This window comes from Ictalurus punctatus, chromosome 10 (genome assembly GCF_001660625.3).
Source record: "Ictalurus punctatus breed USDA103 chromosome 10, Coco_2.0, whole genome shotgun sequence".
In the NCBI taxonomy this organism is placed as follows: domain Eukaryota; kingdom Metazoa; phylum Chordata; class Actinopteri; order Siluriformes; family Ictaluridae; genus Ictalurus; species Ictalurus punctatus.
In genome coordinates, this window is record NC_030425.2 from 24,386,405 (window position 1) to 24,401,957 (window position 15,553).

Genomic DNA, 15,553 nt, shown 5'->3' on the forward strand with positions numbered 1-15,553 from the left:
TTTTAGCTGTGTGCCAAGGTTTTCACTCTGTGCTGTTTTACCCTAACACTGAAAAGTTTGGAACAATTCACAAGTCACAAGTTCACCAGGAAGTTCAAAAGTAAGTTCTCTCATTTTCTTTCCTGTATATGTGATGATATTGTAACTATGACTGAGAAGGTCAATCTCAGCGTACAGTCCTGTTACCTAAATCATTTCTTAGATGTTATTTGTTTATTTTAAAAATACACATTTTTGGTAAATCACTACTATGTGCTCCGAGTCCTCGTGCTATTTTCATGTATACCATGTGGCTATATTTAATTTATTTTCTAATCCTCTGCTAAAAACTTTCAGTCCTGTTATTTATATAAAGAGAAGGCTTCTTAGAAAAAATGGTTTCATAAATTGAATGCAATTCTAGCTAAAATACTATTGGAAGTAGTTTTTCCAACTGAACCGTTTAGTGTTTTGTAGACAAGCAAGAGTTGATCTTAGGTAGTGGATGCAGAGGTCTGAGGACTTGCATAATATCTTCAACTTTTTGTGTTTGTCTTTCTTTCCTTTTGTAGAAGATGGAGAGAGCACATACTATGCAGGGGCCAGAAACACCCACCCATGGCATGCTGCAGGGGAAGGAGCGAGACACACCCACCACCCTCTCTATCTCCCCCTCCCCTCTCTCTGTCTGTCACTCTCTCTGTCGCTCTCCTTCCCTCTCCCTCCCTCTTCCTCCCTTCCCCTCTCCCTCCCTCTTCCTCCCTTCCCCTCTCCCTCCCTCTTCCTCCCTTCCCCTCTCCCTCCCTCTTCCTCCCTTCCCCTCACTCTCCCTCTTCTTCCCTTGGCCATGCACACTTACACACACACTCACACACACAGCCTGCACGCACGGCTATGCACACTCTCTCACACACACACACACACACACACACGCACGCACACTCTCACACATCCACACTCTCATGCATGCGTACACATACAGACACACATTCACCTTACTCAGTGTTCATTCCTGATACTAAAATGTTTGTTTTTTTCTAAATAAAGTCAATATTTTTTTTTTTAAATTATGTTTGGTCCATCATTTATCCAATTGTTTAACAAATTACATGGTAAAAAATTTACAACTTGAGGTTTTGGCTTTGCATTTTGAATTAATTTTTTTTTTTTTTTTTTTTTAGAAAAATACAACTTGCGTGCATATATAGTGATTTTTTAAAAAGTTACAAATATCAGTTATTTGAGCATGTAACCAACCGTTTCCTTAAAAAGGTCGTATCGTGATTTTTAAATGTTTTTAAATGTTAATTATGTTGTTTATTGGGTGTAATATGAAATTTGAGCTTGTTGTGCCACAGGTTAGTGTATACAATGCCAAACGGGCACCGATTATGAATTCTATTTTAAAACATGCAATGTGTAGAGTTTCACTGCTGTTGAGCCATAGGCAATCACTGAAAGAGCCATAGGATCCCGACCGCAGGGCTACATGACGTTCATGCAGACCAATACCATAAAATTTACACAAGAAATGTCTCGTAAAATCTACACATCATTCACACAATCACGTCCTGTAAAATCAGTAAAACATTTACACCGTTCTGTCCTGTAAATTCTACAGAACATTTCAGGATGAAACATTAACAAACACTATACTAACTGCACGGAATCAAATTCCTTTTATACAGTAGCTCAGCTTGCCTTGTTATTGCCAAAGCCTTTGTCAGCTCAGGTAGCTTAGATTTCATTATGTCATAAAATATTATAAAATATTTCTCAGTAACTCTGGTTTCATCTCTGTATAGCCTCAGTTGGGAATTATTTTAACTTGATTCAAGTATTTCATGTTATCCTGAGCCTCCAGGCTATAACACCTGATTACCTCTACGTTTATAACCTAATCACGTTTAAAAAGTAAATAAGGTGAGTTGTCAAAGTATGCTATAGACAGGGGTGAAAAATGTCCAGAATTTAGCCACAGTCCATCCATTTGGTTTGCCACCAGGAACAGAATAAACATGATATGGATGGGTGCTCTAGAAGAAGATTAAAGAGTCAAGGAGATGCTGGAGCAGGACAGGAGAACGACAACCAACAACAAGCTGGCTGGGTCTACTGGAACAGAAAGGAAGGAGAAAATAAAGAATTGGGGCTTGTTCCAATGGTTTAAGATGGTTTAAGAAATGAGATGTGGAAAAATAACATGGACATATGTAGAAGTACAACAGGGCACTTGTTTATGGCATTCAAGCATGATCTTTAACGGAGAGCACAAGGGCGGAGTGAGAAAAGCAGTACCAAAGAGTGTGGTCATTAAAAATAAGTACAAGGTGTCGTAAGTTCTACATGCACGAGAAGGCAAATGTATAGCAGTGAAGTGAGCATGCAAAAGAAACTATTGCGTGCTACACTAGTTCTCTTCAGAATGCTTCAGCTCAATGAGCACTTATCACTGAGGCACTGTAGTTTTATTTAAATGTCCCTATTTATACCCTATTTATTTACCATGAATGGTTTTCACTGTTGTTCTGCTGCTCAAACTGTTCGAACATCTCTGTGCTGACCAGTGCAGGAGAGCGACATCATTTCAGCAATGTGTCCCGTGTCATTTCACATTAACATTTCTCATTAACATCTTTTACTCTCCACCCAGATATTAATTTGTGCAAGTCGTTTTTATTTTTAACTGAAAAACAAACAAAACAACAACAGCAACAACAACAAACCATGCCCTTATAGTAAAGATGCTATAGATTGCTGTATATACACAATAACAATAATAAAAAAGAATAATAATAACACAATGATTATTTAATTTTCACAGTTTAGATTATATTTAAATAAGCATGCAAACTACATATTACAGAGCCCTAAATCGTTAAGCCATTGGTTGATTTCAAGAACACAGATAAAGACACTTGGGTTTTATCGCATTAATCATAAATTGAACTATCTTGAAGATAGAGATTGTTGTATTCACGTAAACATATCTAAAAATGAGCTCTTTTCTACAGACGCTCTTATGCAGAAGACATAAATCTAAGTTTCCATTTCCGTTGAACTCTCCATAAAACATTAATATTTTGCAGAATTCGTATTTCTTAAATTGACTTTTAATTTATGAATTAATGACAGTGTTCAAGTTAGATGATTCCAGGTACATCACAGTTATGTCTCATGACAAATCTTCATCCTCATCGAATGCATCTTAATTCAACCCTTTGTGGCTTAGTGCTTTGTGCCACTATCAGGAGCTGATGTTACTCATGGAGAAATTCTTGGTTGAATTCTTCTCCCCGTGAGTTGACTTGTATGTGATTGAGAAGAACCACAAGAACATAAAAAAACCTGGAAGATGAAAACACATAATGTTCATCCAGTGCTTCAAAGACAGAAAAGCGTTTGAGACAGTCCATGACTAGAGGAAAGAGTAGTGGAAACAAGTCAAGAACAATTACAACCACGGTACACTTACCTTGAAAAGCATTTAGGGTGGTGAAGAGGTAAATCCCTGGTAGACTCAGGGGTCCATAGGTGCTAAAGGCCAGTCCCCATGGGAGACCCAAAACCACACTGAGCCCCAGGACAGTGACCCAGTCTTTCCACAGCCTTCTTATTCTGTTCCCATGCTGGACACTTCGAAATTTTATGTGCCACATTTTCACCAGAGTCACAACCAAGATCGCTGTGTTGAAGAGTAACACCAGCCCCAAATAACCGTTCACTGTTATGTAACTCACTAACCTATTGGTTATCCAGCACCTGCACAACGGACAAGAAATGTAAATGTTTTAATGAAGATACACAACATAGTCATAAATGATTGTTTACTTCAAGGTTTCCTTAACTAACCTTATTTACTGAATTAGTTAACATTAATGAACCATGTATTTCAGCATTAATGTAAACAAAATAACTGAGTAAATTAAACAAGTAAGAACCACTGAAATCTCAAATCTGACTGGTCAGAAGGTGTCGATTAATTTTCTATAACAACACCGCTGACAATAGTGTTGGCCTTAAGGTTTACATTGCGGTGCTTGTTCTATAGTTACCAACTTACACAGAGACTTACACAGGGCCGATCAACATAAATTGATTTTTTTTAAATGTGTGCATTTTTGTAAGGAGTTTGTCTCCAGCACTAATAGTCAGAGATAAAACTGTCACATTAAGTATTCTGGAACAGAAAATTGTTCAGGACAGAGTGCTTTGTGGCTTCTCAATAACCAGACAAGCTGGAAATTTCACCCAACTAACTACAAGAGAGAAAAAAAGTATGGCTGGTAAGGGAAGTATTATTTATAGCTGCTATAACGTAAATGATAACTTTACATTAATATAACTAACTTGTTTCATGGTTCTTCTATAACAGAATCATAACTATAAACAAATATTATTATTTGTAATTTACTGTTCATTCAATGCATGACTAAGAATGAGTCAAATAAAAAAATTTAAACAATGGCCTCGGGTTGTAAATATGTAAACAATTTCAGCCTCACAACCTCAAACGTGTTCATTAAGGGGTTTTTCAAGTTGTTCATTGTGGACTTGATTTTACTCATTTGTGGTGCATTGGTTAATCTTAAATACAGGCCTAGGGTATTAAGGCTGAAGTACATGTTTTGTTACTGTTCAGTAAGTAAATAATTTCAGTTATGGGAACCTTAATGTAAAGCAGTACTGTTTATTTCAGAATTGTTGGTCTTACAGATTTGTTTCATTGTCACTTTCTGTTAGGCTGTAATTTCCATATTCACCAGTCAGTCCACAGATCACCACTGTAATTATAGGAACTCCTATAGCAAAGAGGGGGAAAACAGTCCAATGCCTAAACATTAAAAATCCAAAGGGACACCATGGCTTGTACACGTCTATAAAAATGATTCAAGTTTTTTGATTAAGGTTTCAAAAACCATACAATGTTCTAGATTTAAACATTTTTTAATAGAGTGCAGTCATGACTAAGAAGAAATGATTGTGATCATCATGATGTAGGACCTCAACTTACCCCAGCCCAGTAAGCTTAATTTGAGCAAATATCTCCTGATGTAAATGTTGAAGACCCGCACGAGAAGTAGGTACAAATGGAAACCTTCAATAGTGGTCCATGTGAAAGTGGCTAACAGAGCCCAGTGTAGGATGAGGCCAAGGCACTGACATACTATCTTATTTTCTGAACCTGACCCCAATGTACTGGCCAGAAAGAAGAGGTGCAGCAGGAATAGTGAACCTGATAGCTGCACATGAATGACAACAGAGTGCTCTGACTTCCTCTTCCTGTGGAGACAATGAGAGCATGAAATGATGTGGTGATCTTAAAGACTTTTAAAGCCACTGAGTTTCCACGACATGTCTTTGTATTTGCACACAAACAATAATATTTCAAATATAAACGGCACACACAATTTAGGATTAAAACACTTGGGGGGTACCTACAATTTGGCAGCTATTTGGCAGCTATTATTTTTATTTATTTATTTATTTATTTATTTATTTATTGCAAGTGTGCAATTCTTTCAAGTGGATTCAGCGCCATCTACTGGTCAGCTGTCGCTAGTGCAATATAAAGCTGAGAGATCTTTCTGGAAAGAGTGGAGGTCCACTGGTAAGTTTCCTGCTAAGTACTTCCATATAAATAAAACGCTAAATTCAATAAACTTCGACAAAAGTGGACTACTAATCGAACTATATATATATATAGCAGGCTTTTCTGACTATTTGTCTCATATGTGCTTTTTGTCATGGTTGAGGTAAATCCAGGACTATATTGTTAGAATTTTGATGCTATATCCTGATTGTATGTTATACAATAGTGCTCAAAAGTTTGTGAACCCTAGAATTTTCTATATATCTTCAAACATAGGACCTAAAACATAATCAGATTTTCACACAAATTCTAAACATAAATAAAGATAACCCAGTTAAACAAATGAGGCATATAGAAAATGAAAAAAACCCCCAAAACTTTCAAGCACCACTGTATAATCAGTGCCAAGTCTGTCATATTATTCTGTCCTACTAATTATTTAGCCACTAGCTATTGCTAGTCATGCTACAGAGCTGTATGGGGGGTGGGTTGTTATGTATGATATATACATTCAGAATGTTCTTGTCTGATAAATTGTGCTGTGTTGGCTGCCTTGGTTTATGCCATCACTTCATTCAGTTGTGTTTGTTTGCTTGATAGTTCAGTGAGCTGTAAAGTCTACAGTTTTAAGTTTTAAGTTGAAGTTTGCCGGGCTGCAATCTCAGTAAGAGCTTCGGGTCCATGTTGGAAAGTGTGTGGACGTTCATGAGGCTCCATTGCAATTTCTATCCCAATCCAAATCCGTCAATCACCTCTTCAACCACGCCCTTTCATTTATCATCAAACAACTACTATAAATGTTTTTGCGGAGCGACTTAATCTGAATGAAAGTAAAAAGGCATTTAGGCAACATATCAGTATGAATGTGAAAACAATGACGAGAGTCTAATCTGCTGACAAAAAAAAAATGGAGAGAGGGCTTGATCTCAAACGGAAAGGTGGCAACAGGAATGAGCGATCAGTGTTTGGATGTGCGTATGTGTGATTTGTGTGTGACAGATGCTCATCGCCAAGCTAATCAAACAGCTGATTGGATATTTCTCTGTACTGTCACCTTGGGATGGTAGTTACAACCATTGACTCGGATAAGCAAGTTGCAAACCATCGATAAGGTAAACCTCAACAAACAATAAATGAAGTATAAACTTTTTTTTGTATGCGACAGAAGAGAGAGCATAGAAAAATATACAACTAAGAAATCGCTAAACTTGATAACTTACAAATATGGTAATGATAATGGACAAAAACAACATGAAAAATATTTAAAACTTTTTTAAAAATTCCTTTGAATAATTTCAACACCCCTCCAAACACCACCATCCCCCCAGAACAAAAAGTCATAAAAAAAGCCACCATGGCAACCATTACACATTTTTCAAGTCTTATGTGGCGCACCCACCCTAAAGGTCCCTGTACCACAGAAAGAATAAAGTATTACTACAAGCACATTAATTTAAACCTTGCAGCTGGAACTACTGTCATCAATGTGGTCTTAATCAACACAGAGAAGTGATTTATTCTGTTTAACTTTGCCTGAATAATGTGAGAACAGAATATAGTAGCCTACATACCTTTGAATTAAAAACATCATGATGATGATGGCTGTGAACAGCACAGAGAAAGAAGACCCAACATATGTGATATATTCAAGACGGCGAACATCTTCAGCGTCTTGCACCCTCCCGGGACTCTGCCAGTGCCCCACATTAAGAACAAGAGAGATATCCAGAAACAGATATGATAAAGACGAACAATCCAAACATTTCTTGTTGGAAGACAGTATGTATATGATTATGTATTGAGGCATCAACTCACGATGAGCACTGCAAAGAAACTGAGGTGATTGCAACTGCAGACAAAATCTATGTCGTTCCTGCTTGTGTTACACCCGTCACTACTCCAGTCACCTGATGAACAAATAGCAATATGCACATCTAAATATACAATCATAATAACATCCTGGAAAAGCAACTGAACTTCATAATGGTATCTTTCTCCACCAATGATAAGCATAAGAATAATCTATTTCTTTTCATCATCTCATTATTATTTTCTTATGAAAGTGATTGTTATTAATGATTCAAACATTTTGGAAATATCTGAAAATATGCTCCAGGACCTCTATTATTCGACTGCTTCCAGAAGACACATTTCCCATTCATAGTCTGAAAAATATGTTAGTTTTTTTTTTTTTTTTTTTGGAAAAACACATCAGAAAAACAGTTAGAGTATACAAGCAGGCAAGTTTTGTTTGTATCATAAATTGGAAAATTGAGGTTTCTTACTTGAGTGGTATTCACAAATTGCATTGTAACAGGTTGAGAAAGGTTGTGGAGATCGTTCGAACCAAGCCACACACCTAAGACGTTCCCATGAACAGATCCTCGAACAGAAGGTCCCTGTGTAACAATGTAAGAGAGGATTTACAGAGGAACAATCAGGGATAGCTGGTATAAATGGTCTAGCAACGATAAGCTGTCCTGTCTTCAAAGATAAAAAGACATCATTGTACAGTGGTGCCTGAAAGTCTCATTTGTTTATTTGTGTTCTCTTCGTCATATTTAGGACTTGTGTGAAAAATCTAATGATGTTTTAGGTCATATTTATGCAGAAATCTAGAAAATTCTAAAGGGATCACAAACTTTCAAGCACCATTGTATGGTTTCATTTTTGATGTCCACGTAAGATTATTTGCTAATAACGAATGTCGTAAGGCAGATTATTTTGGACTATTTTGTGGAACCATGCACAACACCACCACCACAAATGGTCCTAAGAGAGGACAGTGCACTTTTCGCTTGCCCGACCTGGACACACGGCTTCTCCATATGATGAGATCTCTCAAAGGTGCTGTAACCACCTGCCAATCTTTGAAACGGTAATGAACATGACTGACAACTCAAAATTAAACATATTGGGAGTGCCGGTCAGACTCGCCGAGTTTTCGGAGCTTCAGCAACCAGTAAAAAATTCCATAGCAGCTTTACACAATAGTATACCTTGTTATTTTATCGTTGTAATTCTTTGGTTTATTTATAGGTCTAGATATCTAGCTGTCTCAAACGTCTTTTAATGCTCTTACTTATAATGAGAGACTGATAATTAAACAGGCCAGATCAATAGATGAAACATAAAACAGAACACACACAGACATGTACGTCAATAACCGACATCTGTGCTTCCCCTATTTTAAACCACCAGCTGCCACTAGTGGTAGCCTACATAATCATGCCCTTTATGTACAGCCGGTCTTTACTGAGGGCAAGTACCGTGAGATTTAGGAAGTAGATTAGTAAACATAAAAAAGAAAATTAATTCAAAGTTAAAACAGAGATTAATCAATGTACTATAATGGTATAGGAAAGATATCTAGAATTGTAGGGGATTTTTTTGTATGTGGACATTGAAATAACACAAAAGGTTAACCGTTTAAGAGGGTTCTTATGGGGTTAACTTTTTGTGTTATTTCAATTTCAATTTTAAAGGTTCTTTGATTATCCCTTTTGGGAAGTCCTTAAAAGTTAAATATAAATCCTACGACAGAGTGGGTTTTCATCAGAAAGAGTCGAACCCTTTAAGGAAGTGAAATAAGAAGTTCATGTAACCATGGTTCTATGACTGAATGGACTTAAAGGGTGGTTTCATTTGGAACAAGTGAAATCTTCCCTTTTGCTCATTTCCTTGCCGAATAAGTTTTCACCTTGTGAACATGAGCCCATGTGGGTAGCCTCAATCTGAGTTAACTGAATCAATCTGAGTGACTCACGTGGACTAGTGGTCCTCCATTTATAACCATGGTTACATACATAAACTAATTGTTTTCATAATTATGCAATGATTTGAATCAGGTGTATAAAATAGCTCAATTGCGTAATTATTTAGTGTTGTGGTACTCCAGGACTAAAATCTAAAAAAAAAGAAAAAGAAAAGTGATAGCATTGGCCAAAATCTGCCACTAACCTTGAAAATGCTGTTGTCGAGTACTGATACAATCAGGCGCACGCTATTATCCGTCCAATTACTTTTCATGAGGGCTTCAGGGGGAATATCAATTACATGCCCTTGCACTGTCTTCAGTTTGGCCTGTGAAAGCAGTGGGTTACATATTACTTCTGAATTCACATCATGATACTAGAAGTGATCAGATTTCTCAACATATTTCTCAGTTAAATTTCTCACTTCATCCAGTAAGCTTCCTATTTTTTTTTTTACCAACTCATAGCCATGCATATTGAACAACAATTGTCTATTATGTGTATTTACCATACATAATACAGTGGTGCTTAAAAGCTACCAGATGCAGATAAACGTTCACCACATACTAAAAGCAAAAGTTCACATTCTTTTGCCACTTACAGATATGTAATACCATTTTCCTCAATAAATAAATGACCAAGTATAATATTTTCATCTCATTTGTTTAGTTGGGTTCTCTAAAAACTCACCATCTACTTTTAGGACTTGTGTGAAAATCTGATGTTTTAGGTAATATTTATGCAGAAATATAGAAAATTCCAAAGGGTTCACAAACTTTCAAGCACCACCGTAGATGCAAGAGAGAAACAAATAAATAATTTATTATTACGTGGATATAAAAGACCCCTCAAGGCCCCTGTTGCAGGTTTTTGTGACCAAAATAAGTCATGTCAGGTCTAAAATGTGATATGGCAACCAACACAATTAAAGTGAAAGAAAAAAAAAACTTACAATAACCTGGTTGTGGCATTCAAACTCAAGTTCAAAAGTAATGATCATAAACCTATCATCAGTGAAGTGATTCTGATTCACAACAAATAAATAGCACTGTGTCGATCGGATTTTCTTGACATCTTTTTGGTTTTATCCGACTGCTGAAGCCGTGGTCCACAAAGAGCTTACAAAGCATGTACAGGATCTTATTTTTGAAAAGAATTTCCAAAACAAATTCCATGGAACAAATGTACCATGAAACAGTGTGAATGAAATCATCAACAAATAGAGAAAATGGAGAAGCACAATGACTATACCAGGAAATCTGTCCAAAATAGCTGAAATGACAATACGTCTTATTACGGAGGCTGCCAAAAGACCTACAGCAACATTAAAGGTTCTGCAGGAATATCTGGCAACTCACTGTCACTCATGTCACTCATATTGCAATGCATGTGACAGCAGTCTCTCGTATTCTTTACATGTTTGGGCTATGGAGTATGGGTGGTTATAAGAGACGAAAAAAACAAAACAAACCCAAATGTCCCAAACCACCTAAATCACCGTGAAGTACGATGTGTTATAGTCTGATAAGACCAAGGTGTAAAATTTTGGGTATAATTCTAAAAGATATATTTGGTGCAATACCAATCTCTTTTGGCAAAAAGAAACCCTGCAGGCCTTCTGTTAGACAGCTGAAGATGAAGAAAATATTCAGCTTCCAGCATGATAACAACATAAAGCACAAATCCAGTTCAGCAAAATAATGGCTTCAGAAGAACATCAACATTTTGGAATGGTCCTAAAAGAGATCGGATCTAAATCCTGTTAAAACCTGTGGAGTGACTTGAAGAGGGCAGTGCACAGTTGATCCCCTCGGGATGGGATAAACCTGGAGCATTTATGCAAGTATGAGTGGAATAGAACTGCCACATCAAGATGTGCTACATTGGTAGACTCTTACCTAAAAAGCTTGAGTGCTGTATTACAGAACGGAGTATTAGTTAAGAGATGTGTACACTAGATGTGTGCAACTAGGTTATTAACTAGGTTATACTAAGTTTTTTTTTCTCCCTTCAACATTTCTTTGTTTCTCACTCTTTGTTTGAACCAGTTTTGTGGTTGCTACAGGTTATCATAAAAATTTAAAAAAGATCAGATTTATCTTGGTTCCATTTTTTTTCATCGCAAAAGTCTGCGAATTAAACAGGGGTGCGTAGACTTTTTATATCTACTGTATACTACTTCAAATATCTGGGTTATAAGAGTCACTTGTAAAGCACAGTTGTTGAATCTACAAATGTATGATTCAAGATTTTGTTCATGGGAACTGCACTTCTCTTGAAATACTGGGAAAGAAGAACCTTGTAGTGACAATAGTTTTGAGAATGTTGCAAATAAGGAAAAGGAACTTTATGACATAACACAAGCAAAACTGAGTGAGTATCTTGTCTTTGGTCAAACATGGATGAAAGATTTCTAATTATGTTGTGCTCAGAGTGGAGTCCATGAAACATAGCCAGGGTGTTCATAATATTTTAATTTAGTTACAGTGATGGAAACCAACCCACTGTTAACAAAATTATTATACGGTCCACTCTGAAAGTATTGGAATGGCAAGGCCAATTCTTTTGTTTTCGCTATACACTAAAGATACATGGGTTAGACATCTGTATATGAATATGAGATGATAGATTAGAATCGCATGCTTTCATTTCATAATATTAAATCTAGATGTGTTAAAGAACTTAGAACATTTAGGAGGAATGGTGGCTTATTGGTTAGTGTATTTGTCTCCGGGGTTGGGGGTTCGAATCCCGCCTCTGCCCTGTGCGCATGGAGTTTGTATGTGGAGTTTGTACTTCAGGGGTTTCTTCCAGGCACTCTTGCTTCCTTCCCCAGTCCAAAGACATGTATTGTAGGCTGATTGGCATTTTCAAATTGCACATAATGTGTGATTTTGCCCTACAATGTGTTGGCAGTGGCACCCCAATAAGTGTGCCCAGAGTTCCCTGGGTTAGGCTCCAGGCTCCCCCGCAACCACGTAGGATCAACCTTATGGAAAATTCATGGATGGAACATGGCACCTTTTGTTTGAACTGTCTATGGGAGAAAAGCAAGTTGAGAAAACAGGGAAAATCAATCAGAGCTATTGCACAAGCATTGGGCATAACCTATACATCTTGGTACAATTTGGAATGTCCTGAAAAAGAACAAAACCACTGGTGTACTAACAACCAAACATTGTACAGGTCAGCCAAGGAAAACAATCGTAGTTGATGACAAACCTCGTGACAGCTGTGAAGAAGAACCCCAAAAAACAACAATCAGTGGCATCACTAACAGCCTCCGCAGGGCAGGGGTGAAAGTATCACAGTCCACTGTTTGAAGAAGACTTCAAGAGCAGAAATATACTCAAAGATGCAAACCACTCATCAACATTAAGAATCAGAAGACCAGACTGGAATTCACAAGGAAATCACAGAGATGAGCGTTACAAAAGTTCTGGAACAAAGATTAACCTCTACCAAAATGATGGAAAGGCCAAAGTGTGCAGAAAAAATGATCTGTTCATGATCCAAAACATACAAGCTCAATAGTCAAACATGGTGGAGGTAATGCTCGGGTGTGCATGGCTGCTTCTGGAACAGGCTTACTAATCTTTATTAATGGTGTAAATAAAGATGGTAGCAGCAGAGTGAATTCAGAAACTTTCTGTCTGCCAATTTGCAGAGAAGTGCTTTAAACCAAATTTGGAGGAACTTCATCATGCAGCAAGACAATGACTCAAAACACACAGCCAATGCAACAAAGGACTTCATCATGGGGAAAGAGTGGAAGGTTTTAAACTGGACAACTTTGAAGTGTCTCCTAATGTTTTTATTAGCATGTTGCATTGCCCTTCTCTTTGCCTTTGTTATATGACTCCCATTATTTATGTTATTTAAGTGAGTGTTAGTAAGTAACACTAAGTAAATTAACTTAATAAGTACATAACACTAAGTAAGTAACACAAAGTAATTTATGTGTCATTTATATGCTGTCATGAATATGAGAATGTTAGACATTTACCTTGTCTGAGAAATCCACTTGTTTTATGTACAAGTCTTGGCTTTGAGTAACTTCAGACCTTCCCTGGATACAATCTTTCATTTTTCTATCAAGACACCTGTTCAAAAAGTTCTGCATTAGCACCGCATATTATGTACATGTTTCATCCTATCGATGTTATAATCTGAATTGGTTCACTGGGTACAGCTCATTTGAGTGTTGTATAAAAGTCAGTAATACAGTGAGTAGTGTCAGTATGGTGAAAATTCTATTCAGAGATCTATTGCAGAAAGTTACAGAATGGCCTAATTTTGTAATATTTATATATAAAATATTGCAAGAAATAAAATGTGATTGGGCACCGTGTTATAGGAAAATAATTAAGAGTGGGGTGGTGTGAAGTGGAGTTAAGCTGGGTGCACACCGTGCGATTTTTACTAGCTCTTTGCGACTGTTGCTTGTCAGATTGTACGAACATGATCCCCGCTGTAAGCCGTGTCACTCTGTAGGATCTCGGTTATCATTAATGTCAGACTGTACGACAGTCAAGACGCAAAAAACAGATGAACGCATGAAGACTCGTACGGAGTAGGAGAAGAAACACTACAGGACTGTGCCTCAAATCTTCTGACACTGCCAGATTGAATCTGAGGATAAATTTTATCGCAACGGCCATTAATCGGCTGTCAGGGAGCACGTCAAACTAGCGATCAAAGACTACAGATTTTTATAGGAATCTTGTAGGATTCTCTAAATTTGTCTCACACGACCAAATTGTGGCCAAAATCGTACAGCGTGAACCCAGCTTTACTGTTGCCACCCCTCACCAGTCTCTCTTTTTTCTCTTGACGTTAATTATATGAAGAAACGTAGCTTGTCATGTTACTGAGAAACCACAAAGACAGACCTGTGTCTGAAAACTTCAAGGAACAGCTTTACCTCTGACCGTCACAAAGCGCTGACACTGGAGACTCCTTCTACAAATGCTAAGTAAACCCTCACCATATCAACAGTTACACATTTTAAAAATGTATTTACGTTGAGTGTTCACCATATAAAATCCTGCTAAGGATAAGTTGTTACTATATAAATGATAATGTATTAGAACAAGTGGTCAAAAGGTGTTGCGAAATTAAATAACATGGCAAGCTGCATTTTTTACTTCAAAAGAAGTTATTACATTTATATTAAAATAAAAGTTTACAATACATTTATACACATTAAAACACCTTAAACTCTCAGAACCCTTCAGTGGGCCGAGATGTACATATTCATTCTCATACGTACGTTTTACTTTTTGTTTCACTATTAGTCGTTAATGAAAAAAAATGATAGTAGATAATAAATAATATACTTTAAGACAAAGAACATCGTAATTTTTTTTTTTTTTAGATATCTGAGAGTTTAAGAGGTTAAATCGAGAACATTGGTACTTGTTTTTTATTCAGGTGTGTTTTTAAACTTGTGAACTCACAGAGGGATGCTTTCTGTTGTCTTTTCTTGACAATATTTAAGAACCTGAGAACATCCAATGGCTCCTTTATGGGATGTGGGACAACAGAGATTGTTAAACATTTGATCAACATGCTCTTTCTCAAGCATAATGCTGCAGATTGATAGAACAAGGTTTTTCGATTTCAGCACTTGGTCTCTAAGTCAGTATACTCTTTCTAGACTCTTAACTATACACAGGTACTGACATTACTGTCATACATTCTCCATTTGATTTATTACATCTATAGTGGGTCCAAGGGCATTTGTGTTATGTACAAATTACAATTACAAAATATTTCCCTGCTATAATATCTTTAGCTAACCATTTTTTCCATAATTATTTATGAAAAAACTATAAAACTATAAGCCAATAGACACTAAAAGTTCTAACAAACAGGAATGAGTTAATCATTTTAAGGTGTAAAGTTTAGAATCATGTCAAGTCCATCATAAAAGACCAACATACGCTGAAGAGCATACTTTAAATCAAACTGAAATCATATCAATTAAGATGTTATTTATCCTACCTGTTACGTCCAGTGTCACAGAGAAAAACATATAAATGATAAGCAAATCAAGTGGCCACATTTTTTCCGAATAATATCTCATTTGTTCACTGCCGCTACTCTTGAAGGTCTAATTTCACAGTCTGTGGTTTCCAGATAGAACGGAAGGAACTAAATAAATCACATGGTGCATATGCTTGTCATCAACTGCCAGCCTGAACTGGAACTGTCATATGGTACC

At 36.8% G+C, this 15,553-nt stretch overlaps 1 protein-coding gene across 1 annotated transcript; it reads right to left on the reverse strand.

Moving 5' to 3' along the window:
* Positions 1–2,635: 2,635 nt before the first annotated feature.
* adgrg3 (adhesion G protein-coupled receptor G3) lies at positions 2,636–15,537 on the reverse strand. Its single transcript, XM_017478824.3, has 12 exons — positions 15,334–15,537; positions 14,787–14,850; positions 13,334–13,430; positions 9,533–9,655; positions 7,858–7,971; positions 7,692–7,737; positions 7,388–7,479; positions 7,144–7,262; positions 4,994–5,262; positions 4,694–4,781; positions 3,455–3,741; positions 2,636–3,327 (listed from the first exon to the last, which is right to left on the reverse strand). Exons 1-12 carry the CDS (start codon positions 15,413–15,415, stop codon positions 3,227–3,229), a joined length of 1,482 nt encoding a protein of 493 aa, XP_017334313.2. The 5' UTR covers positions 15,416–15,537; the 3' UTR covers positions 2,636–3,226.
* Positions 15,538–15,553: the final 16 nt, after the last annotated feature.

Bases quoted from the DNA above. Each gene is read 5' to 3' on its own strand.
- adgrg3 (XM_017478824.3), bottom strand. From the start codon at position 15,415: ATGAGATATTATTCGGAAAAAATGTGGCCACTTGATTTGCTTATCATT. The intron at 4,782-4,993 runs GTAAGTTGAGGT...TCTTTGCTATAG, and splicing joins ATTAAGCTTACTGGGCTGGG to GAGTTCCTATAATTACAGTG. The intron at 3,742-4,693 runs GTAAGACCAACA...TCCGTTGTGCAG, and splicing joins AGTGACAATGAAACAAATCT to GTGCTGGATAACCAATAGGT.